General features: G+C 36.1%; 1 protein-coding gene across 1 annotated transcript in view; it reads right to left on the bottom strand.

Annotated features, from left to right (window-relative positions):
- Positions 1–4938: 4938 nt before the first annotated feature.
- The window catches only part of YTHDC2 (YTH N6-methyladenosine RNA binding protein C2), a 33211-nt gene continuing 11739 nt past the window's right edge, over positions 4939–26410 (bottom strand). Inside the window, exons 7-30 of the mRNA XM_059833536.1 lie at positions 26059–26215; positions 23649–23756; positions 22390–22538; positions 21857–21992; positions 21393–21519; positions 20258–20323; positions 19141–19319; positions 18870–18966; positions 18696–18783; positions 18530–18610; positions 17540–17622; positions 16408–16513; positions 16156–16275; positions 15532–15804; positions 14856–14982; positions 14134–14339; positions 13378–13573; positions 12136–12245; positions 10345–10637; positions 9742–9919; positions 8468–8671; positions 6409–6591; positions 5119–5222; positions 4939–4964 (exon numbers count right to left, since the gene is read on the bottom strand). Coding sequence (XP_059689519.1) covers positions 5124–5222; positions 6409–6591; positions 8468–8671; positions 9742–9919; positions 10345–10637; positions 12136–12245; positions 13378–13573; positions 14134–14339; positions 14856–14982; positions 15532–15804; positions 16156–16275; positions 16408–16513; positions 17540–17622; positions 18530–18610; positions 18696–18783; positions 18870–18966; positions 19141–19319; positions 20258–20323; positions 21393–21519; positions 21857–21992; positions 22390–22538; positions 23649–23756; positions 26059–26215 — 3366 coding nt within the window. The 3' untranslated portion in view covers positions 4939–4964; positions 5119–5123. The remainder of the gene's footprint in view (positions 4965–5118; positions 5223–6408; positions 6592–8467; positions 8672–9741; positions 9920–10344; positions 10638–12135; positions 12246–13377; positions 13574–14133; positions 14340–14855; positions 14983–15531; positions 15805–16155; positions 16276–16407; positions 16514–17539; positions 17623–18529; positions 18611–18695; positions 18784–18869; positions 18967–19140; positions 19320–20257; positions 20324–21392; positions 21520–21856; positions 21993–22389; positions 22539–23648; positions 23757–26058; positions 26216–26410) is intronic.

Here is a 26410-nt window from a genome sequence, read left to right as displayed (position 1 = left end):
AGGCTACAAAATATTTAACAACGAAAATATTTAACAACAAAAAAAAATTAACAAACTTCCTTCAGTTCCTAGAGAAAGGAACTAAGTTCTGTCTGTGGCAAAATAGCTTGCCACCTTTACCTCATTTTCAGAAATAGGTTCCTGAGGAGGGAGCACACCTCAGCATTTTCTCACATGACCCACTGGCAAAGCTCTTACCTACTGTCTTGAGGAACATGACTGGAGTTGTCCTGAATCAGCACTACTGAGATAAGCTTTGCTCATGTATGAACAAACTTTGCAAACCTGTGGCTGTCATCCATAACGCTCTTTCTGTTCCCTTCCTCCTCACTCTAGTGTTTATGGACAACTGTCTAGTTTGCAAGAACTTCATTTACTCTAAAGCAGAGTAAATAAACTCCTGGCTGACAACCTCCCAACTGGGATTTTTACTGTTGCACCGAAGATGGTGATGGGCCATTTGTCCCATTTGTCATCATGGACACAAGGATTCTGTGAATTGTGTGCTGTTGCTGCCCTGGTATTTTTCAGATAGATTTACCTCCTTGTCCTTCATGATGCTTAAGTTTTCACTTCAAGTATAATCACATTCAGTCATTACCAGGCAGACTGGGTGTCTCTAAGAATCCTGGTACAGAGCTGCAGCGCTGGACTTCTTCCACAGACTGATGACACTGCTGGTATCATCACACGCATGGCTACCAAGATAAGTCTCTCTTTGGAGACCAGGGTGGTACAAAGAGCAGAGTGAAAACACGGAATGTCAATACACAGGGTCAGGAAACTAGAATATGCTTGATGGCTCAAAAGAATGCTTTTCCAAAACATTCAAAGTGGTAGTTTTACAGACATAACACAGAGCAGAGGATTCTGCAGAAAAAAACTATTAGAAAATTGACTGCTACACAGTGAAATAACCATACAGACGTTTTGCATGGATTTAATTGAAGTAACATCTGGCCATAAAGACACCATTATTTCCACTGGGTGAAACCTAGCAAAATTTGCATGGATGACAATGCAGAAAATAAAAGTAGTTTACTTGAGAAAACCAGGTCACTTTCCTCTGAGTTTCAAGAGTGAAATACTTCATTGTACACATTCAGCCAGGCTCACTCGAAAATAACTTATGCTGATTTATTGAAAGTTACAATTCAGAAATGTGTATTACTGTGGTATTACCAAGAAACAGTTGTTCATTTCAGATGAAAAAGGGAATGACAGCACATTGAAAAAGGGATGACAGCACATGTATTTTTATTTAGAAATAAAATATTTCTGCAAATTACTCTGCATAGCAAAACAAGATTGCTATGCATCACATTGTTCAGCATTCCTTCTTTCAAAATAACCTCTTCTAGAAATTTAGTTCAATTATGAAAACACTTAAATCTACTATAGATATAAAATATACTATGCGCCTTGCAGACTGCCGCATAGACAAGTTGTAGTATTGCTGTTTATGGAAAAAGCATTTACCTTCAGTTGTACCGACCATCTGTTATTGCTGCTGAATGACAGAAGTCCAAAGGTTGAGCAGCAGCAACTACTGGTTGACTCTGTTTGTAAAAGTGGTCTCAGAAGTCACTAGGAAGCACTGACACACTGTGGCACTGAGCATACAATTAGAGAGATCAGAGGTAAGCTGCTGCTTTTTTTTTTTTTATATCATCATTTAAAAACCAGTGTAATTATCCCCTTACATATGAACCTCCGATGCTTCAGTAGCTTCAGGAAAAGTCCCCTAGATCTGTTCTCTAGACACTACTCATCTCTGATACAGTTTTTCCTGAGTTCAGATGCTAAGAACAATCCTGAATGCATATCCATGGAGTTATGTGCAATTTCATGGGAAAAGGAGAAAAAGCAGAAATTACAAACAGGAAAGGAACACAAAAGTACAACTGAACAACAAATTTTCAGCTTATTAGAACCAAAAAGATCACATTAAGTAACTGCCCACAGTCAGCATGGATCTATCCTAGTTTTGTCAGCATTAAAATCATTAAAACAAAGACATGTGAAATAAGCAAAATCATGTGAACCTTGTTTTAAAATACTTGCTAAAATATCTGCTAAAATGAAACCAACTGTATGAAGTCCAATCACCATGAAAACATAGATAAATCATGGAAAAATACGAAAGTAGTTTCAAGTGTACTTAAATGCATCTCAATACATAATTAGCTCCTGCGTACTCCTCTTCACACATGCTTAGGGCCATTTTTAACTACCTGGACACAAGGTATGAACACGCACAGCAGAAACTACCTTTTGTAAGAGCTGAGACCAGTGGGGCTGGGTACTGTGCTTGTAAGGCCAGTGCCTATTGACTTTAAATGGGCTCTGAGTGGACCAGGACCCTTTTTGATCAGTGGGCACCAATGGGCGACATGGGACAATGTCAACATAGGTCTTCCTCTGCCACAGGCTACTTCTAAAGCGTGATTAATAACCAGCCTAGCGATGCTCAATTCCAAATCTGCGGGACTGGCCCAGGGAATAGCCAGGGGTCCTCAGTCACCTCAGGGTAATTCTTTGAATATACGCTCGTGCCACCCAGAAGACAGTGTCTACACTTCCTACTGGAAGTTGTAGCTGCATCTCAGACCACAAAGTGAGTCTCCAGGCTTTCCAGTCTGAAACTCAGATGGTGTCCCCCCCGTCAGGTAACATATTTGCAAGCCAGGCTAAATAAACCATAGTAACAGATTTATGACAGCACTTGCTTTGTTTGGCTAGGTCTGTGCTCATGAAAGAGCATGTAGAGGCACCTGTCATACCTGAAGTAGCATCATACTCTGTTTTAAGAACTGGTTGGATTAGTAAGTCTTCAGGAAGGGAAGAATTTGACACAGCATTGTCTGAATCTGAATCAGATCAAGTATCATCCCTGTCTTCTGGGTCTCTATAAAAATAAATTCCCTTTTCCACAGCTTCCAGACAATGGTCAAGTTTTTTCCAGACAGATACTCCTATGCGGGGGATCATGCGTTGCTCTAGTTTCTCCACATTAGCCTGATGGCTTCTAACATGGGCAGGAGCTAGAGTCTTCTCCTCTACCGCAGCCCCAGTGCCCTGGGTGTGGGCCAGTTCTTTTCACAGGTGGTTAACTTGGGCTACTTTCAAACACCGCTGAGTATCTCGAAGGCAATGAGCTAAGAGATATAAGCCCGGTAAATCTCCCTTTGTGTTTGTGTCTTTCTGACTTTCTCTAATCAAAGTTGAATCTTACATCCGCGGGCAGGGCAAGGTCCCAAAATAATCAACTAAGGTACCCAGTACAGGGTCAGGGGTGGTCATCATGCAGTGTACTGTATCCCACTTCTGACACCAGAGTGTAAGGCAGCCCTGCCAAGTTACAGGTTCAGGATATGGTAACAGACACAAGACCAACAGCTTCAGGGATAAACAGTTTATCTCTAAATAACAGTACAGGAAGAAATGCAGATCTGTAGTACAATTACCTGGGTCATAACAATAGTAAGTCAAGTAATTCACCAAGACTGGGCTAGACCTAACATCCAGGCATGCAAAGACTTACATGACCAAGGCTGTCAGGCAGGCAGCAGGGCATGATCTCTTCTCCAGACAAATGACCTGGACTATGCAACGACCTTGGGGAATGCAAATTCCTTGGCTGCACTGTCCTTTTATCATCAAGCCACAGAAGCACTATTTGGGCTTGTTAACCGAACATTACACCCCACCTCTGCTCCCCCTGTGCCAGCTCTGTCCTTGGTGTGCATGGGGCCTGGGAATCCTGTACAAGGCAATACCACCCCACATTCCTTTGTGGGCATGGGCCTGGAGATATTGTATAAGGCAATACGAGCCTCACAGCTCCGTTGTATGCACTGTCTCCAGAAATACCGTATTAGGCAATACTAACCTTACAAGGACCCAGTTAGTCTTGCAAAGGCAAAACCAACTGTTTATGTATGGAAGTCACTACAAAGAATGCAAGAATGGATGGATACACAGAGTACTCTGAACAGTGCAAATACTCTTGGCAGACATGAAAAAAAGTAAGTATAGGCTCAGGAGCAGAAAAAGCTCTCTGTTTAATCTAAGAATGACCACAAACGTAGTGCTGACAATGAGCAGACTGAATTTATACCAGCCTTATAGTACAGTACGTTAACGACTAAGGAGAAGCCCAATAAAACAAAGCAATAGTAGTACAGAAGAAAGAAATTGAATGAAGAGGTCTAGAAAGAAAGCATGAAGACCACATTAAAAGTTAGTGAACTATTAGAGTACCATTTGGCTGCAGGCCTCTGAAAGACTGTCAAAGTGTGATTACCTTTTAAAAGGTGAAAAGTAACTGAAACTGGAAACACCACTGGACCAATCCACTTTCAAGTCTCATGCTCCTTTCACTTATGCATTTAAATTAAAATTTTTACATTCTCCAGCTGCCCAGTTGTTTGTATGAATATACCCTGCTCTCTCGCACCATGCGTATGTAAGTTCAACAAATACTTATGGGATCTTCCAATATATTTGCAGACATCTTTTCTCAATTTATTTATTTTACGCAAACTGCAAGATTGATTAATTAATATTACACTGGCTTCTCTCATACATTTTACTGTCTTGAGAAAGCTTTAAATGTAAACTGTATATTTAAACTGTCTGCTGTGCTATTATAAACCCACAAACAACTTATATGTGGTCCATTGTTTCAAACTTAGTTTTGAACTTAACCATGTTTTTAAATATCAATTGCACACTACTGTAAAAAAATAATCCAGTCAAAAACAGGCTGGTGAATAATGTTAGGACATTTGTTAAGACAAGGAAATACTGAAACCAACATAATTCCCTCTTAGTTTCCCACTGCTAGTTGCACAACATGACTAACAACTTCAGGAGCTTGTTGCACCGCCTTCTTCCTCATCTCTGTATTGTAGGCACACTGCTGGTTCTAGTGGTTATAGCTGATGTTTCAATAACCACAGCTAAAAAAGAAAATCAAAAGGAAAAGAATATTTAGTACTAAGTGTACCTGTTCTTCCACAAGCTACAAAGCAAAGACAGTACTGTAATGATACATTGTATACAGACATCTTTTCTTGTATCATAAGAACAGCAAGTAATGCATGAAATAACTACCTCTATCACATTACTTGACGTGCTGAATCAGTTGAGTTTTTTCCTGCCAAACGAATACGGTCCCAAAGTTGTAGCAACTGCTCTCCAACTTGTGGTTCCAGCTCCTAGAAATGAGCAGGAAATTAGAGAAGTTATTTGCACTGATACTATTGAACAATTTTATAACAAAATTGTTAGATTAAGTTACTGGTGATTGCTTTCAGTCTTTCTGAAAGAGCTCATTCCTTTTGCTATTGAGACATACATTTGAAATCCCCACACAGGAAAGTTGTTTCACTAGGGCTCAAGAGGAGGTAAAAACTTTTATAAGCAACCCTAGCCTACAAGTTGTTTGGGGTTTTCTTCATTCACAGTAAGATGTCAGTTCTTAAGAAGAGAATTCTGAGTGAACACACCACCAACATATACAAGAACATATGTACCATGTACTTTGTACTTTCCACAGGTCACTTACTTATTCACTAAAGATCATTATTCTACACATTTTTTAAGTTTAATTCTGTCAAGTGTGGTGGAGAATGTGGAAAGGCAGGTCACAGGTAATACAGTGGCTCTTGGTGGAATCAAAGACTTTAATATAAACCAGTTGTTTTTAAGATCATTAAGACTCTTTCGGTCTTAAGAGCCACTTACAACAGAAGCACTGTTAACTTCATCACGTACTACGTTCCTTTCCTTTTTCTTACAACTGGAGAGGTTTTGGGGAAGTAGCGAGAAGATGATACAAGAAGTTTAGCTCTAGAATCTCGTATCAAGGAGGTATTTTGGGAGGGGACTGGGGAGAATGCAGAAACTGCTACAGAGAACTCTTGTGCCAATTCTCTTCCAGCTTTTTGTAGTATTAGCTTTAACAGATTGGAGAACTGTCGTAAGCTTTATTCTACCTCAAATCTCAAGATTCTCTTCAATCTTTACAGGAAACTCAAAGCTATAATTATGAACAGTTATTTGGGTGTGACAGACTGTCTCGGGGAAAAAATCTAAACCAAATAAGGAATGAATCTCCAGAATCAAATTAAAAATTCCAAAAAGCTTTCATTTTGGGAAGCATCCAGCTTTAAATCTTTTTTTTCAAATGCATATTAAGCAAGAAACTGCTTTGATTTTATCAAAAAGCCTCCATTACTTCAACAGTAATGCGTTAGTAGAATGTACAATGTGCATCAATGAACTGTGATTCAGATTAACAGATATATGAGGACAGTGGAGATAAATGTCAAAGCTAAACAAGCTAATAAACAATACACAGTTCTACCAAGTAAAGAAGACTTTAGAAGATAATAATATTACCTGGCCATCTCTGCTTATTTGTACTTTCTTATTGTCATTCCAAGGGTTGAGCAAATGGTGTGCAAACTGAAAAGGAATGCTTTCTTTTCGTATCCACTCCACCTTAAATACACCTCCAAAACCAGCAGATCCCCAGTCTTGACTTTTCTCACACCCTATCTCTGAAGCCATTCTAGCAAAACCCTGCAGCAAAAATCGAAATATGAAAGGAAAGACATAATTAGAGCATATCTGCTGACGTCTGAATCAAATAAATGACTGGACTCCATACGAAACTTTCAGATTAGTTTCAAAGTGATTCATACACTCTCCCCCATGAAGCTAGATCTCTTAAAATGTTTTCTTCTAGAAAGCTAAAAGAAGTACCTTTTTTTTCCCCACTTCAAATATGCCTTCTAGAGTCTGACCACAGAGAATGTCTCTCAATTAATCTCTTACAATTAACATTCAAAGTGGGGTTTTTTAAGCTTTGTAACAGGTTGAGAAGTTGTAAAAACATTTGAAGCATTTGAAATCAAGAAGAATGTTCTACTACACAGTAGTCCATTAACTATTCCTTGTTAGTTGTAGATACTTTTTGCAGAAATCCATCCCTTCCTTCTCGAGTTCCCTCTGTGTTAACAAACTTTCACACAGAATGAAGAGAGCGTAGCTGTTCTTCAAAAGAAAGAAGTCAAAGTTGCTTTTATCTCTTTCTTCAACGAAGCAGGAAGAAATTCCAACACGACAAGTATTCAGAAAGAAAATGAAATAAAACCCAAATCCAAGATTGCTTCTAACTTATTTAAGGACACCCCTACTTGCCCACACACCAAACAAAACAAACAAACAAAAAAACAACCACCACACACCCAACTTATCAACTACTCAGGCAAATTTATGCCAGTTATCACTTAGGAGTCCAAGAGATGCAGCGCACTACAGAAGTTACCAGCACATACTGCTGTTGCAAGACATGCAGTCCTAGATAGCTCAAGCCAGACTTAAATGGAAATTAATAAAAGGAGCAGAGGAAAAATAAAAGTGGAAGTAAAGAGACACTTGGTACAAGGTAATATTAATAGGAATGTTAATCTCACATTCCCATGAATGTCCAGTGCATTGTCAAAACTGGAACGGCAAGGCAACATCAACCACCTACACTCCTGACTTCAGCATGTCTTCTCCTCCCAGCTTCCTCGTCTAAGAGCACCAATACAACAACCCATTTTCAGTATCAACTGGCATGCTGACAATTACTTTCCAATATTACATTTCCATTTGCCAAATCATCATATGTATATATCACCATAATCCTTCAGTGGTATCACCAAGACAGCTGTATTTGGGCTAGTTCATTAGATCTTAAGTTTAGCTGACCTTTACGAATAGTTTATATATAAAGAGGTAAGCTGAACTTTTTTTACCTGGAACAACTGAGTTTAGCCCTCTCTACAACAAAGGTAACCTGCAACTTTGCACTACCAGGTCAAGTCTTCACCTTTAAATTGGCTACAAATTTGTCAACAAATTGTTGACAAATGCCTTGCTAAACCTGAAGTCAAGACACGGCTCTGGAAGAGTCACAGCCATGACTTCCCAGCTTTCTAACTTTTAGAAACTACATTTCAGGCAAAACAGATTTTAATAAAATTTGTAATGAAGACATCTATGAGTTTCCTGGCTCTAGAAAGCTATGACATGATTATAACTGCTTGTCCACTTACAATATTTATTTTGGCATGCAGAGAAAAGAGTAGCAATCCCCTGCTTTGTTTAGATTTGTTTGTTTGTGTTGGTGTTGTTTTAAAGGATTAATGTAGGGTATAAACATTATTCTGACTCAAGATGTTTGGAGGCAATTCAGTCTTAGCCTTTGAATGACAAACTGAGTTAGCTAGAAGGGCATATTTCAGAGAAGAATTAAGTACGCTGTCCTCAGCAACCAGATAGATTTGCTTGCTACTCTACTTATTAGAAGGTCAGAAGTCATAAGCAAAAACCTCCATACTACACACGGTAATTTGCTGCACCTAAACCATCAACCAAACCTAATATTCAGTATTAACTAAGAGCTCACCTGAAAGTGTCCAGACCCTTGAACAGAAAATATTAAGTAAACCATGCTGCTCTCCCAAAAGGCTCTATTTAGTTTTCGTTCATTACTTGGCGTAGTAGACCATATACCCTTCTGTTGAGAAATATCAATATTTTGCAAGTTGCTACTTTTCATTATAAAGTACCGAACTGGCATATTTGGTCTTGGTGAAGGAGATTTGGAACCCTGGAAAAATTAAATTAAATTAAGTTACAACAAAATAAACCAGGCTTTAGTTCTAAAGTTTTACACACATGAAGACAGAAATCCCTTGACTGTCGTCCTACCCACCTCCCCCAGATTCTACAAGAAACACAGAATCTATCAGCTGGTACTGTCTGAATTGGTTTTAAAACGTATTTCACATCTATTTCACATTTTTTAGGCACCTTCCAAAATAATAATTCATTCATGAGGGGCAGCAAACAAGTATTGCAGAACAGGCCTAAACAGTCTACTGATTAAATGCAATTCTTTGAAGTCTGACGCACCTTCAGATAACACAAAATTAATTATTCTAGACAGTAGCCTGAAGCACACTACTCACATTTCCACCTTGAGGAAACGTAAGTTTTCTCCCTTTTGCACTGGCTGAATTTAAAAACTGAAAGACTTAAGAGGAATTATTAAATCCTCCAATGAGTCCATGCCTAGAGGAACAATGGGTTTTCCTCTCAGTGATCTGTTTAATATTACATAATACTAATTACATAATACTAATATTAATATTAGTATTAGTACTGAAGTACATAGGGAGAATTATGCTAATAACCTCATTAAAAATGTGTGCTTTGTTAAAATAACCGTCATAAAGCAAGCAGTCATAAGGCAAGTAACACAAAACTTAGAAAGAATAAATGTCGATGTATGCTATTACAGAAACAGAAGGAGGCAGAATTCAAGGAATTCAGAAGAGCATGTACTGTATAATAATTTAGAAAAAAAAATAATACTCCTTCACTGGTTATTCTATCAAGTTTAAAAAAAATTATGTTTTCTACTTTAGATAGCTTTACCTCAGCAGTCTGCAAAGAATAATATTTTTACTGTATTAAACTAGTGTAACAAAGTTATTTAGTCTAGATTTTAAGTTCCAGAAGGAAGTAAGTATTATGCAGCTGTTAAAAATTAAAATCTAAGTTAGGTTCTTAATTTATCAGTATAATACCTCATAGCTGCTGAAAGATACCAGCAAATTTATTTCTGAAATTCTATTAGTTTTTATGAGTGGAGTAATTTGTTTATAAGAACTCTACCTTTCCAGATATTGGAGAAGAAGGACTAGCACAGGGGCTAGGATAGCTACTGCTGTCTGTAGACTTCACTGATGATTGATCTGACCTGTCATCTGAAGTTCGTTTGGAGTGCAAAGTGTTTTTTTCTTTGTATTGCTTTGGCTGGTGAAGTGCAGGAGGCGTAGATTTCATTAAAACTCTAAAAAGTAAAGGTAGATACAGGACATACCAGGATTTTCATAAGCATACACAGAACAATTTGTATCTACGTAACAGCCTATTGCATGACTGTATATATTACAGTAATTCCAAAACATATTCAACACTAACTAAAAAACATACAATCATGCATTGCTTTGACTGCTAGGGTTAAACCTTCTCTGCTACTCCTTCCCAGAGATCACAATTCACAGCCAATATTCTTGACTGCTCCCTCAAACAGCAGGCACACATATGCAATACTTCTCAATGAAATCACAACTACAATGCAGCATAGGACAGTATCAATTCTTTCAACTGTATTTCTATTGTTTCTTCCTTTTTCTTACTAGCAGAAATTCAAGTGATGATTTTATAGCTAAATAAATTACAACCTACAGTCTCTAGAAGATCTCAAAAGCTTACTTTTCAGCATTAGAGGAGTCATCAGAGAATTCAGTTTCTGCAGAGCTTTTTCTACTGTTGGTTGACCTCCATGTCGATGCTAAAGGAAGTTCTTCAGAAGTCATAGGTCTTGGTCTCTGACCAATTCCTGAAGGCTGCTGCAAACCTGCAGACTGTTCTTCAGCACTTAAAACAGCTATAATTGCTCTTACAGTTGTTTCATCAACTTGAGACCACGGTTTAGAAGGAGCTCGCATACGACGCAGAAATAAGCTATGCCACTTCTGTCTGAGTTGCAACAACAAACCAGCAGCCTGTAATGAATTTCAATTCTGTTAAAGACTAATAAAAATCGGATCAGACAGGTAAGGGTACCCTACGTCTTTCCTATCATGCAGCGTCTGGCATTCTAAAATGAACAGGGTCCAAACTGAAAGGCAAGACTAAAGAAGGGGGAGAAAACCCGACATTTAAACTAAGCCGTTATCTTTTCCTCCTCGGGTGCAAGATCATTTTTAAAACCATTTATTTCATTTAGCTCTGCATCAAACTTAAAATTATATTATGAACTCAAAGGATTTTTTATTTTTCACTTTAAAATTTTATCTTTTTAAAAAATATATATTTTCATGCTTTATGCCCTTCCTCTCAATTCAGTCTGTATTCATGCACTCTTCATTCATACCTGAGGGAAAAGAGCTCTAAGTGCCATATTTTTCTTATGCAGACTTCTGCTCAAATGAGATGACTGAATTTAGAAGACTATAGTCTAAGTCCCGTGTTATCAGGATTGCTTCCATTTTTAAAAAAACCACACATTTGAACATCTCTAGAAGAGACAGTATTATTGTTATATCTGATTAAGACCAAGTGTTTCATAACCCATAAACTACTCCTATCACAGCCAGAGCTTCAAAACGACCTGAAGACTTCTACCTTCAAAAGGGTTATTTTTCTTTTTCTAAGATCTGACAGCAACTTTCTTTCATCAACTCCAACTTCAAGTGCTCAATTTTGATCCAACTTGAGTCATCCTCTCGGAGAAGGAAATACACAATATGCCACTGTGACTGTTCACTCAACTCCTGCTCAGTTTTTGGCTAACCCATCTCATGCTAAGGCTTGATGTGTGCTGGGAGCAGTGCCATTAGGTCAAAAAGAAAGCACCATGTAAGCAGGACAGATGGTTAGAAAGAGCTGAAGGGCATTACGCAGCCACTATCACTTGCTGTCTCCTGTAGCCATTATCTTTTGTCTGATAGTTTCATCAGAATCTACTAACTTATGGAAATGCACCAAACCTTCAAGGTGGAAGGTATAAAACATCAGCTTACCCAAAAGCTTTTGAAGCAGATCCAACAGCAGCTGGACTGCTGAGGCTTTCCTGCTTCCCAGTGTGATAGAGGAGACACCCACACCATGACAGAGGAAGAAGGATGAGCGCTCTCACTGTCAGCTAGGTAACGAGTTCTTTTCTTCTTTTTACTCATAGGTGCATGAATTGAGAGTTATGGGTTATAAGTTATGAAACCTTATGATCTGAATGGTGAATAAGTGAATTCACATGATAGACTAGTCTGGGCAAAAGGGGACTGAGCCCCTGTTTGTCTGTTGTATTTCTTAATGAGCTCGTGAAATAAAGGTTAAATCACAGAGTCCGTTGTCCTGTAAATTTGAGAGACCCAAACAGACTGTGACAGCCATTCTTACAGAAAATTTTTGGTTACCCAAATGTTTCAGAGGTCTTTTTAAGAAGATATGACATAAATATCTTTCTACAGGAGACAAGCATTGAAGTAATACATTACTTACTTCAGGGTCCAGTTTGAGATGGAGCCACTCATCTAGCTTCAGTAGTGCCAAATTAGCAGTTGTTTTGTCCTCCATCTCACTATCACTGTTATCATTAGATATCCCATCCCCTGAATTAAATATAAAAAGTGCATTAACATTTCTATATTATTTCCATTTACATACAAAAAAATGAATACTACTGTATTACCAGCAAGAAACCCATTTTCCTTCTAAATTTTATTTTTAAATGTAAACATTTGTAAAACCACTTATTATTTTCCGCAAACACACCTCAGTGAAAAGTCTGTGCTTCAGTAGCAGGACTCAAGTATCCAGACCTGCTGAGGGCCCTGCTATTTAAGCACCTGTATTGATGTGATCTGACTCACTCATGTACCTTCATCAATATCAATAAGCCATTATCAAACTTTTGCCTGAAGGTGTTTGCAAAACCACACACTGCTCTATGCTTTATTTCCTAGTAAAACAGCAGATTTAAAGACCCATTAAGAAAATTAAATCGTATAGACATATGGCTATTAAGTAGGATTCTGATTTTCTTTAAAGTGCAATTCAATCAGCATAAACACTATTTTAAGAGTAACAGTTTAAGAGCAAGACAGGAAAGCTTCAAAAATAACTTGGACTGGTACTTTGATTCAAACTAGTATTTCTAGAGAACTGGCAGCAGGATAGATTATTTTTCCTTCTATTCCTACAGCACACCATTTAAATTAAAAAAAGGACATTTCTATATATTCCCTATTACTCCTAGTTAATAGTATAGCTATTTGTCATTAAAAGTTATTAGTAGAAAATAATCTTTAAAATGCATGTTTCAGCTGAAAGCAATATGAGTATTTGCCATATTGATAGTTTCTAAATTATTATTCAGTTTCAATAATGTGGTTCAAAGCATGAAATAAATTAGTCTGTAGAAAAAACACACATACTACACTTTTCAGCATTAGTATTGTCATTAGTCATTTTGTTTGCATTTTTTATTTCATTACAAACTATACTGTAATTTCTGAGATTTCAGAACTATGTAATTTATGGTTATGAATCTACAAGGATTCACAAAACTGAGACATTTATTACAGAGCCTATAGACTATTCTTGAACAGCTACAGGAACTATAGCTCTGTTGTTTTAAGAATTAGCCAATATACATATTAGACATTCTTGAAAAAATAAGCCTTCCATAACACATACTAGTATATACCAATGGCAACATTCAAAATCCAAACCTCACTATACCTCGAAAGGATGAAGGTTCCTGCAAAGCATTACTTGGCAATCTAGCTGGTCCACAGAAGAGTGACACAGTGACAGGTGTTACAACAGAACAGCATCTAATATTTGCTATCCTGTGAGCTCTTGTCATTTCATCATATATAAGCCAGTCTGTAGGGAGTGCCTGAATGGCTGCAGCTTGCCCATTTGCTGGGGGAATCTGTGTAAGAGCAAGTAAGACTAGGCTATTTTACTTTCTATTTGTAATTAAAACAAATTTTAACATTTTTCTTATTTTATAGATGAAGAAATAAATACACACTTGTTTACATACACATAAGCTTATACACACAAATAAAAAAGCAAGAGAGAATTCAACCAGACTCCCAAGTTACCCTACCACCTTGAAACAAAGTATTTTGCTTTTAAAAATGATCTAAAAAAAAAATCAGTTTCAAAGCAGAACTTCTTCCTGCTATTATGAGCAGGGATTGTCACATCTTTAAACCAGTTTCATAAACAGGGGGTTTTTTTTACTATTTTGTCTTGTTTCATCTAGAAGAAGGACTAACTGAAGTAAGTCTTGATGAAATAATATTGGAAAAATAAACCCACTCCAATCCTTTATTTTATCAACCGCCAGGAAAAATATTTTCAAAAAATGTAGTGTTTAATGCACTTTTATGCTGCTTTTAAAGTACTGACAACTATGAAGAGACATTTCCAAAACGTTTGATAGAGTACTCTTTTTTGTGAACTATAAATTCAAAGTGATTTTACCTTTTTATACTGAGGTTGACTAAGAACAGAGGTAGGATGAAATCGCACTTTCTTCTCCTTTGGTCCAGTCAAAATCAGGCTTTCTCTGTCTACGTGGACTAAATTGGGATACATCCCCGCCACTAAGGCAGCTTTAACTACAGCCCAGTTTTCAGAGTTAGTATTAACATCTCTAATATCAGCTCCTCCTCTAGCTCTAACAAAACCTGAAGAAAGAAGAGGACAAAAAAGTGTTATATTTGCTTGTATTTAAGATCTACTTTTTTGCTTCTCAAAAGGAATTTGGGAAAAAAAGTGAAATAAACTACAAATTTGTTGCATTTTTCACCACTGCCAATCTTAACAGCACCAAGAAGACACCATTATACTGAAAACCTTTCTGATAAGGGGTTTTATACTAACATAGAACAGAATTAGTTTACACACAAAGACATTTCCTATGGAAATAATTTATTGGAACATAAAAATCCAAGGAAACATATATCACACTGAAAGTCAGTGGCATGTGGAACAATCAGAGCACTTTCAGTTATACCAGCTGTTCCCCAGCCACACTTCCTCAGTCTAGCATCTGCGCCATGCCCAGCAGGAATGTGTACTGGTCTGTCTCAAGGAAGTAAAATGACACCAGTGAACACTATTCTTGTTACAATTTGTGTACACTTGTACTAGGTATACACTTGACTCCAAAACTATGTTAAAATTTTTTCCAAGCCATTTACCTGAGGCTCTAAGCTGACCAAGCAACTGTGTTCTCATTCCTATGATGATTTCCATCGTGGCTTGAGACAGAAAGTTCTTTTCACAGAAGGCCCTCTCCCAGCCATCACTGCGCGCTTTCTGCCATGCCTGTGAAGAATTTTTTTTTTTTTACATTAGCCTATTAATTTGATTAACTAAAATTAAAAAATGCACTTTTTTAAAAAAACTACATTTACGTCAATAAAATGAAGTCAAAAAACCATTCCGAAAGAAAGGAAATCTATCAAACCAGATTTTTTTTTCTGATTAAGTACTAGATTCTCTTTACCCATTCCCTAAATTAACATAATGATCATTCTGTTAAGTTATTATAAGATCAATATATTAAGTTATTATAAAAATAATTATGTTAAGATCATTACTTTATATCCTGCTACACTGGTAACTTAAAGTGGCACCTTGTTGGAACATTCAGAATTTACCCAGGTTTGAAAATGTAAATAAAAAATCTGATAAAAAGTTTTCCCTCACAAATTTATGAGTCCAATATACATGAAAGCCACTGGGCAAAAATAAAGTTTCTTCTCTAAGCACTTAATCATAGTCTGTCATTCTACATCCAACTAGATTGGTACATCATTTACTTTGATATGTGATCTACTGTGATTAGCACTCTTTCTGAAAACAAAATAATACCTGGAAAGCCCTGAGAAGCGCCATATGGTCACTAAATGTTCCTGCAGTAAAACGTTTTCTACATAGCATGGCTGCACGCTTTTGAGAGGCCAGCGCAGGTAGGACAAAAGGGTCTCGATATGCAAGAGTGCAAGCAATAGTAAGAATAGGATCCAGGCACTTCAAAACAACAGCACACAACACCATTTTACCAAGGTGTGGTTCTACTGGTAATTCAGTGAGATGATAACCAAGTTCAGTGAGATCTTCCCAAGGGTCCATGGCATCTATTGTCTGTTAAAAAAAAAAGGGGGGGTGGCGGGGAGGGAAGTGGACAAAATTATTTTACAATAAAAGCAGAAAGGACCTGAATACCAGACATTAACTAGACTTGCTCCCAAACACTAAGAAAGCAAGTCAAACTCAAAAAACAGTTTGAGATGAGATTTTTAATCACTCTCTTCCCTTAACATGGAAAAATACATCCACACACACAAAATGAAAATACACAACACACAAAAACCTCAAAGCATCCTTAAGTAACTAAACAACAGTCTCAGTACAAACAAAACTCAAAGATATGTTTGTCACACCACAAATATACAATCAAATACAATTTCCATTTAAATCTATTCCTCTGCTGACCTTCAGCATTTGCACAGCATTTCTCACAATTAAAGCTGGTGGAGGATCAGGAGCTTTCATAAGAAAGTCAACAATTGGACAATTAATTGGAGCCAGAAGTTTTGTGTGTAAACAAAGCTCCTGCAAGTTAAAAAGCAAAAAAAGATTGTTAAGATTGGGTGGAAAAAACAAAACAAAACACTTTTGGAGTTAACACTATGGTTTGATGATAATACGTTTTTTAAAAGTTATAATTTCTAACCAAACATGCACCTGAAGTGGCATTCTTAGAAGTTCTGGAGTCTGAAATTCCAACATATTCTGAAATCGGAGCCTGCTGAAGAGACGAAAACATACTCCAGGCTGACAGCGCCCAGCCCTTGAAAATAAAATATGGGAAGTTGTTGAAAATTACAATTTCTTTAAAAAAAATAAAATAATAAAAAACCCAACACACACACACAAACTTAGAATGGAAATGTAGAAGCAGGTCTAAGAAAAAGATATTGTCATTAAGTGTAAGTCCCTCACATGAGGTGAGAGTTTTCCAGTACATGGATTATTTTTGATAGCATGGAAATTTGTTAATATAATTTTACCCCAACACTGAAAGATCTGGAGAAACTAAAATAAGGCCTATCTAAAAACAAAGTGATGCGGGTTTTTTGTTAACCTAAGATCAATCCAAATCTCAACTATCCTTTGCTGTAAGGAATATGTCATAAACTTCACTTCTTCCTATTCACATCTCCCAAACATTTGGAAGTTACTCTGGGAGTAAAAGGTAGAATGAAGACCAAACAACTCGAGCAAGGTGACAGAGACAGCAAATGCTCACACTGATGCTCAAATTCCTGCAGATTAACACCAATATCGTATCACCAAACACAGGCGTTTGTTGCTACATATCCTCTCAGCCCTAATCCAGTGTTGGGAAGAATATGATAAAGGCCTGTTAAGTCATGAATAGTTTGGAGAAGGTGAATAAGGAATCACTGCTCAATATGTCTTCTAATATAGGGATGAAGGGGCATCAATTAAAAACTAGCAATAGGCAGCCCTTTGCCCACAGATAAGTTGTGAAACACCTTATTGGACACTGTGGCTGCTGGTGCTACATGGGAGAAAGAGGAAGGAGAACAAGTTCATTGAGGGAAAACAACCTGGGCCTAACGTAACCTTTAGGAAACTCCTGAGTGTCACTTTTCTACAACTTGGGAAATGACTCCACGGAAATACATGCTGACCCTTATTATTCTGCAGAGCATTAGCACTGGCCATTGTCCAACATGATCCTGGACTAGGCTAGTAACATTACTCAGTGTTGCTGCTATTACATTGTGTCCTTTAACATACAGGATGGTGGATATTTGCAAAATAAAATTCAGTATGAAACATTTATTACCTGCCTTTTCTCTGGATAGCACTGGCTTTTGAAATCCACACCATTTTTAGCATTGTAACACAACTCAGTGCATCAAAAGATTTCTATAAAAGCAAAGCAAGGAACATAAAACCAAGATTGAATAGGGTACATGAAATAAAAGTTACTAATGATTTAGATCATTAACAGAAGTTCTCTTAAAAAAAAAGCACCAGCAGCTTCTGGCACAAAGGTATGTTTAGTTTCAAGTGAATTTATGCCACATCCTTCTCAGTATCTTTGTGCTAGACAGTTTTCCAAATTAAAGTTTTCTAGGCAACAGGCAACTGCAAGTCAAGAGAAGATACGGATTCTGTTTTGTGGTATCATAAACCAAGCAAAAATATGTTATCATATTGAATAAAGTTCTCCTCTTTGTCTCACTTGGAAATTACATCCTTATTTTCCTACATTTGATGCAAAATTACAAAAAAGCTCTATTACCATGAGAACTTCAGAAATTTGGTGTGCATATCTCCTATGAAATCCAATTTTATTTTCTAACACATATACTAGGTCTTAAACTGCCACACTATGTTATCTCACTTTTCTTGAGCAAGTAATTAGGGAATGGACATTCAACACATCAAAAACAACATTTAAAAGCTTAATGGATTAGACTTGGGCTAGATAGAATAGTAGGACAAAGGAAAGTCCCAGTGTTCTCTAAGTCTCAGGAAGATGGCAGTCTAAACTGATGGACTTGTTTTAAAAATCAAATAGAAATACTACATTTAGAAAAAAAAGATATAGATATATCAATCAACCTGCAATAGCTTTTACAGCTAGCTATTTACAGTATTTGTCATAAAACAAATGGACGTCAAAACTTCTGAGTGAGTTTTTTGCTTGACATGCACTAGCTCTCAGCCTACTGTAAAAAAAAAAATAGTTCTCCAAAATTTAGGTATTACGTATTTTAAAATAACACTGGGAAGTTTATTTCTCAAAGAAAGTTTAAACCAATGATACCTCTTTCATCTTGCCTGAGTCAATAACAAATACAACATCATTGACTGTTACGCTGGTTTCTGCAATATTAGTAGAAAGAATCTGCAATTAAAAAAAACAAACCTATAGTAACTGTGAAAGCAAAGACAAAATAGATCAATATCTGATGAAGCCCTCTGATACTTGCTATTTTGCGGATGCCAGAAGGTGGACTTTTGAGCACCTTCTTCTGATCCAAAGTCTGCATATTTGAATGAAGCATGAAAACTTGGTATCTAATGCAAGATAAAGAGCACATTTTAAGGATCTTTAACAGACACAATAAAAACCTCAAGACAACCATAGAAACTAGAGTTTTTACCTGTGAGCATTATCAGCAAATCTCTTGTCATCAAAAAGAATACGGTCCCTCAGGCTAACTATCTCATCATAACCAGGAAGAAATACTAAAATCGCTCCTAAAAAAGAAGTTGGTTTGCAGAGTTAAACAGAAAATTCACTTCAAATATATGTCAGTACTATGTATACTAGCACTCTGAAGGTTTTACCTATTTGGTATTACTGAAAAAAGAGCACAATTCATCAGAAGCTGAATCCACAGCAATTTATTCGGAGTGTGTGTATATACCTACCAGCATCACAACTATGACAGATGTTATAAAGTAAGTGCATAATCAGGTCCAGATCCACTTTTTCATCATCAAAACTGTGATGATAAGCTTTCAACAGTTCTCTGTCCTCTGCACTAAGGTCACTACCACTTGTTTGGACCAGGGAACTTTCATCCAGATTTCCAAATTCCACTGAAGCACTAAAATATACAAATACACAGGCCAGAGTCAAGGTTGTCTGCTTCGGGTTTGCATTCAGCCATCAATTCAAATTTAGATTAAGACCAACAACACTACTGATTTCAAATTTTATTTTTAAAGTGTAGCAGAACAGCATCTCCACAATACTATTACTGTTCACTGATTTAAGTGTTAACCCAGCAAAGCATGCAACTTCAATTTTTAGTGTTAACTTTATTATACTTGTTTGAAACACAACCATAAGCAAATGTGACAGAACTCGAAGTATAAAGACAACATTTGTTTATCTGTTAAAGGAAAAATATTTAAGAGAAATGTATTTTCCAAAAACTCCCCTACCATAACAGTTAAGCAGGCACTACACTAATAGAAACTACACCAAGAGAAATTATAATAACATAGGTCTCTGCAAAACTGTAACTAAACTATGGTAACTGTAAGTTAACCAAAAACCAATTCTCGAATGGCCTAGTGTACATGTTACTCAAAGTTTCTATTATGTATCAACAATATACAGATAAAAACACATAATAGATTTGCTTCCAAAATAAGCATCTGAAATTAAAATGGTATACATGGTATAGAATCGGCATCTCCTCTGCATATTTAAGGTACTACAAATCACTTCCTGCTTAGATATATAATCATGATATAAACAACCATATCAAGATGATAAACACTAATAAAATAGAAGTCCTACACCACTAGAACTATATTTATCCTAGAATCTGTGTAAACATAATCACTATGATACTGAATGCAAACAAACTTTTTAAAATAACTATGTTTTCAAAATGTTCCTATTCTCAAATCTTGTTATTTAGGCCAGATTTTAAAGCATAAAAATCTAAAAACTGTACTGATTAAAAAAAAGACAAAACATAAATTCCCTTTCACCATGTTATACAACTGTTTCTGCAAAGTAGTTATAGCTTACCTGTAGGACTCCAACAGGTCAACAACCTCTGTCTGTCCAAAGCGCTTAGCCCAGTCCAATGCCATCCTGAAAGAGTTGCATAAAAATCTTCATTAATTTCTCACTTCAAAAGATGCATATGAATAGCACGTTACATGAGGAGACAACTGACACCGCACTTTTCTATCAATTTCTGCATTATTATTTAATCAGTGCTGTTATTGCTGGATCTGCAACTTCCCATTTTAAAGTGCGCAAAACAGATGTAATAGCTGTATAATCTAGATAACTGCAGTTCTTTACCAAGAAAGAATCCTAGTTTTACACAGAAGTACATACAAATATGCAGAAGGAAATGAGGAGGAACAATGTGCCATTCCTTCAAAAACCACACACCAATGTGCAGAGGTAAGCCATGCCTTTTTGCAGTACCCTTTACTAGCTTCTTTAAATCATCCCAAGAAGTCACACTGCAGAAGTTTTTCTCCAAAATGTGTGAAAACATTGGGCTTTTTGATGCCTCACGGAAGTTGCCCTCCTCACAATGCAGTTCACTCTGTTTTGCTTTTAAACTGCATTCCTTACCAAGTTTTTCAGGTGGTAGTACTAACTATCAGACCCTGGAATCCTAATTTTTATCTTTCCATACTACAATTATTTACTATAGTACCCTGTTTATATGAAAACACAATTCACGGCCACAAAAATCTGAATTTTTTCAGATTCACAAATATTTTTACATGATAGAACATATTTACAGATATAACACAGCAAAGATCTTTGCACCTGTAATACACTATTTTTAAATCTGATATAGGTTACTCTCTTAAAGTAAGAACTGTCAAACATTTTGGGTCTAATTCAATCAACCCAGTGAGAAAGATTCCGATTTTTCTTCTAACCAGTGTGTTAGATCAGACTCTTTGAAATGAAGACTATCTATCCCATATTCGAGACTGTTTAATTAAGAATTCAATTCATAATTTAGAGAAAACAATGTGATAAACAGAAGTTAGAAATTGTTTAGACCGTCAAAATCTATTAGTGCTTACAGTAGTCTGTTAAACTAGCAATTAGTTTAGATGTTATAGAATTTTTTTTCTCATTCGTGTACTGACAAATAAATCTATCTTTCAGTTTAACTGTTTGGTTTTACCAGCCATTGGATGATTTGCAGTGGATACTTGCTCCCATACTGATCAGTTGTTCTACTTGACTCAGAAAGCCTCTCCCTGAAGCAATCATCAGTGCAGTTGCACTGGTTTCACTGTGCCTATAATCAACTGAGAAGTAGGGGGGGGGAAAAAAAAAAAAAAAATCAGCAAAATCAATACAAATGTTATTATATTTTACTTGTTTCCTCACTTTATCCCACCAGTCAGTTCATGTGATTTTAACACTGTTTTAGAAACATATTATAACATCTGTCAATACTTCAAAACAAGTACAATAACAAGTAACTACAAAACTCATTAATTCTGCTAACCCTATTCATTTTTTCAATGGGCATCAGAATTCAAAGGCAATCACATTTGAAATTGGAGATAAAGTAGCCACAGAAATTGAAGTAATTTTGTGATTATTTTTTTCCTTATGTAATAAATAAGATGAGAAACTTACCACTGACATTTTCAGTTAAAATGAGATGGAACACCTGAGCAAAGGAATCAATATCTTTATGCAACCAGATGTCAGAAAGACAGGAATCCATTTCTTTTATTAGCCATGGTTCAAGGCAATTCGCATCTTTTTCTGTCTGAAAAGAAAAAACAGTACTGAAAGATTAATGTCTTCAAAGAGTTGTCTTTATTCTCATATATTAGAATTTGAACAGTTACTTTTCCAAGTAACAACCACAAATAGAGCATTCAGATAGCAGTTAAAACATTTGTTATATAATGTACAAATACTCCAAACAATGGCAGTCTAGCCATTTGATACAAACAAAAGTTATGTACAACCATAATAATTGAAAAGCACACTTTAGCTAGAGTAGTTCTTGCTAACAAAAAAAAATGCAAACATGTTTTAAAATATGTTAATATCCTTCTAGAAACTCTACAGGAGTAATATCTTTAGAAAACAGTTTTTAAATGGGTAGTAGTAATACAACACAGATTTAAACACCTCTTCCAACAAAAGGAAAAACTTACCAGTTGATTAAATACTGTGTCACCACCATCATCCAACAGATTATACTCTTCAGTTGCACTTGGGACAGATCTTTGTCTCTGAGATTCCGGTTTGCTATTATTTTCTCGAGCAGAACACCACTCAGTAAGAGTGCTTTGCTGTTTTTCTTCTAGAATGCATAAAGTATTTCCAAAAAAAGTTTTACAGTCCTCTTAATTCTCCATTCTTTTCAGTTACAAAAAATAGTTACATCAAGTCACAAAGTTTTACCTATTCGATCTCTTTTATTTAACCTAGAACACTGTTACCAATGCAATATAAATTCCATGGTTAAGGGCACCCAAAGTGCACCATTGCAAATATCTGCTATAAGAAGAACAAGGTAAAAAAAACATTTGGGCTCTTAACCCCCTAAGTCTCCAGTATTCCAACTTACTGCATTCAAATGAGCTTCCTAAGTAAATATTTTCTACACAATTCTCAGTTCAGATCTTCCTCCAGAAGTGAAATACCAAAAAGAAGTGATATAGCTCCTGCATGTAACAACTAATTTTTCCATACAAGTAGAAGAAACAGTAGAAGACAGCAGTGCCTTAACTGAACTTTTCTATCCACAGTGATCAGAGCTGAGCACCATGACAGACGCACAGTTAGGACTGTATGTTATAGCTTTGGGTTTTGCCTTTTTTCTTTTTTTTTTTTTTCTCCTAAATACACACTAGAATCATTTTCAGTTGTCAGGAAAAATTCTCAAATAATATATCTACTTATTAATCAATTGAAAAACAACTACATTAAGTTCAAGTGTGTTAATGCTTCTGGGCTATATATATTAAAAACATCCATGTCTGAAGAATGCAGTGAAAAATGTTACTAATAGGAACCACTTCCGTGCAAAATGTACAAAATCCTGCCCTCTTTAATGGTTGCACTTCAATTTGCACCCAAAAGTCAGCACATAGTATCTTCTGCTTCTATAGTTTTCATGTGGGCAAAGCCCCCAATTATATGCAATTCTACTCCATAATAATTAGGAACAATATAACATTAGTAACAAGACTGCAACCACTGAAAGCAAGTGAAAATATATTTTTTTTTTTAAGTTACATAATGTACTTCAATAATGTAAACACTAAGAGCTTAAAGATACTTGCTGTCATCTAATCACGTCTCATTTAATATTCTGACTTTGGAATTTTAACACAGAATCATCCTATTTAGTTGTTCAATCAATCAACGAGACTCACTGCCAACCCTAACAATTAAAAAGTCCACCAACCTCGCTGCTTCTCTTTTTTGTACTTTAGCATCTCTTTGTTTGTATACCCAGTGCTTCGTAAAACGTCCTCCAAAAACATCTCTTTAACTTCAAAAGGTCTTCCTTGTACTGAAAATACAAACAATTCAAAAATATTAGATACTCCCTAGCTTCATTTATAATCTTAATTTAAAAAGAAATCCACATTTTTGTAGACACAAAAAATGAATTAAACATTATTAGGGCCTAATTTAGGGAATCATTACTTTCCCTGAAAAGTCTCATAAGAGTATCTTCACTGGAGTTTATTTTCCTAAGATTACTGGGCCACAAAACAAAACAACATTTCAAAAGGGAAATGCCAGCTAGGTACCTTGTTTCTCATTAACCTATTCAATTCTATTAAGTGTTATAGCAAGAGATGCTCATAACGTTGACAGTTACTAATTGCAATTTTATCAAAATGAGAAACAGAAAATAGTCACTTTTGTTTAGGGTTACAATAAAGAATTCACTGTGTAAGACTGACACCTGGATTACAAAATGTAACAGCAATTAATACAGCTTTAGTGCAAGATCCCACAAGCAGACTGCCACCTTCATATTAAACTACTTTTTTTCATGAGAAGTATATGAGGAGATGGACTTCTCTGAATTTCCTCAATTACTTCAGCCAAATTTGGCTTTCTTTACTGAATACTTCCTGGTAAGTGAGACATTCCAATGGTCTTTATCTCCTAATAATTTACCCTGATTTCTTTTTCAGTATCACTGTTTTCTAGACCTTATTTATGGACATTAAACGACTCTTGTTCACAGGAAAAGCTACAATCTTTAGATTTTAATTTCTGGTCCCTTAGCAGACATTTGCCATAGCTGAGTTTAAATCACCTAGGACTTTTCTCTTCTTCAGAAAGAACAGGCTCCAATTCACATACTTGTAGAAGCTGTCATGGAGGAAGTCTTCCAACACTGATCACAAACTCTGTGTACTACAGGAACCACGACTACAAAATGTTGGTTTCTGTGGTCAGGATTTTGTCAGCTATATTGCTGAAGGACAATCAAATCTTTTTCATTACATTAACAAAGTATCTAAACCCTGTTCTTTTAATTCTTAAATTCTCAAAAATGGAAAAAGGAAAGTGTCTTTTCAATTGTGATTAGCCTGTGAAGACTAGTATGTGATAAGAGCATAAACACTGAGGCAAACTGGAGAAAGAGACTGTAATCAGAATTTCCTGAATAAACATATTAATCTAAACGAACAGGAAGCTACAAGAAAAGCAAACTGGAAAGCCATGCAACAATTATAACTGAAGTTTCGCCTCTACAAAAAAAATTTGGAAAACACTAAAATTATGTGTAATTTCCAGATTCCTGCCTCCAACAAGTTGAAAGCCTTATTTTACTAGGCAGAAATTCAGAACTGGGAACTAGAAATAAACACTTCTATCTGTAAAAAAAAGAGATTTCTTTTTCAGTAACATTCACTAAATAAACGAACGATTTGCAGAGAAGACTCTAAAGAAAGTGATCCCACCCATGTCCTGGGACTGTCAAGCTTCTTAAAAAAAGGCTGACATTCAGGCAGTCTACTTGATTGTTTTGAAAAGAAAGCATTTATCTTAAAAGCTTCATTTCAAAACATGTTATACTAAGACATCATTGCTGAAAAAGGAAGAGGACTGAAAGGTACCAGAGGAGGTCACCCATGCAGAAAACTTGCAAACCAGGAGGGGGGGGGGGGGGGGGGGGGGGGGGAAGTATCTGCCACACATCTATGTTTTACCTGATCTAAAGATCAGTCAAATGAAATTAAAACAGCAATAATGGTAACTTTTCTTTGCATTTCAATGTAATCTAACTAGAGATTACTGACTCTGAACATAAATTAACATAAATTGCCATGTCTTTTCTCAATGTTTACCTAGATTAACAGCTTATAATTTCCTTTAAAATAAAGAATCATGTGATTACAACATGGAAACCCAATTTGTCTAGGACTGTATTTCTGAAGCAACAAGGTACACTTATCTGTGTTTTATCCAATAACTAGTAGCAATTTCTGTGAGGCCTGAAAAACTAGAATCTACAGGAATGAAAAAATATCTATCACACTCTTGTAGATCCTAGGGTCTGCATCACCATGGAGATCAGCACTTTAAGAACCTTTTCCTGCTTCTTGAATTGAACATGACGGGGCCAGGACATTCCTGCACTTACAGAACTCCCTGTGATAAAAACACTTCACGCTGAAGTAGGTGCAAATAGTTAAGAAAAAAAAGTGAACAAACAAAGAACAAGCATTGCTGTAACTCTCAGTGTATTTATCATGTTCCGTTACTCAGAATGGTTTGCTACAGTTTAATGAGATCTGTAAGTCCTAGGGCAGGTATACTCAGATTTAAGAGTTCATATAAATACTTACTGTGTATTACTGGGCAACTTCCAAAATACCTAATAAAAAGATTTGCATCTAGAGCAGCACTAGAAATAATCAGTTTTAAATTGGTCTGGTTTTGCAACACATCTCTTAGTTTTATTAACAAGAAGTCACTGAACCTATCCCTCTCATGTACTTCATCCTACAACAACAAAAAAAAAACACCACACAACAGATAAACATCACAGATCCAAGATTATAACTTTTCACAAATATGAACTTTTTTAAAACCTAAAATATGTAATTTGCTGCTACATTACAGACACATTAAAATATGTAAGTCTTGTTTAAGTAAGAATTTTTTAAAAAACTATCCGAAAGTCACAAAAATCTTTCA

This window comes from Gavia stellata, chromosome Z (genome assembly GCF_030936135.1).
Source record: "Gavia stellata isolate bGavSte3 chromosome Z, bGavSte3.hap2, whole genome shotgun sequence".
Taxonomy (NCBI): Eukaryota; Metazoa; Chordata; class Aves; order Gaviiformes; family Gaviidae; genus Gavia; species Gavia stellata.
The sequence above is the reverse complement of the archived record's forward strand: the minus strand, read 5'-3'. Positions and strand labels throughout refer to the sequence as shown.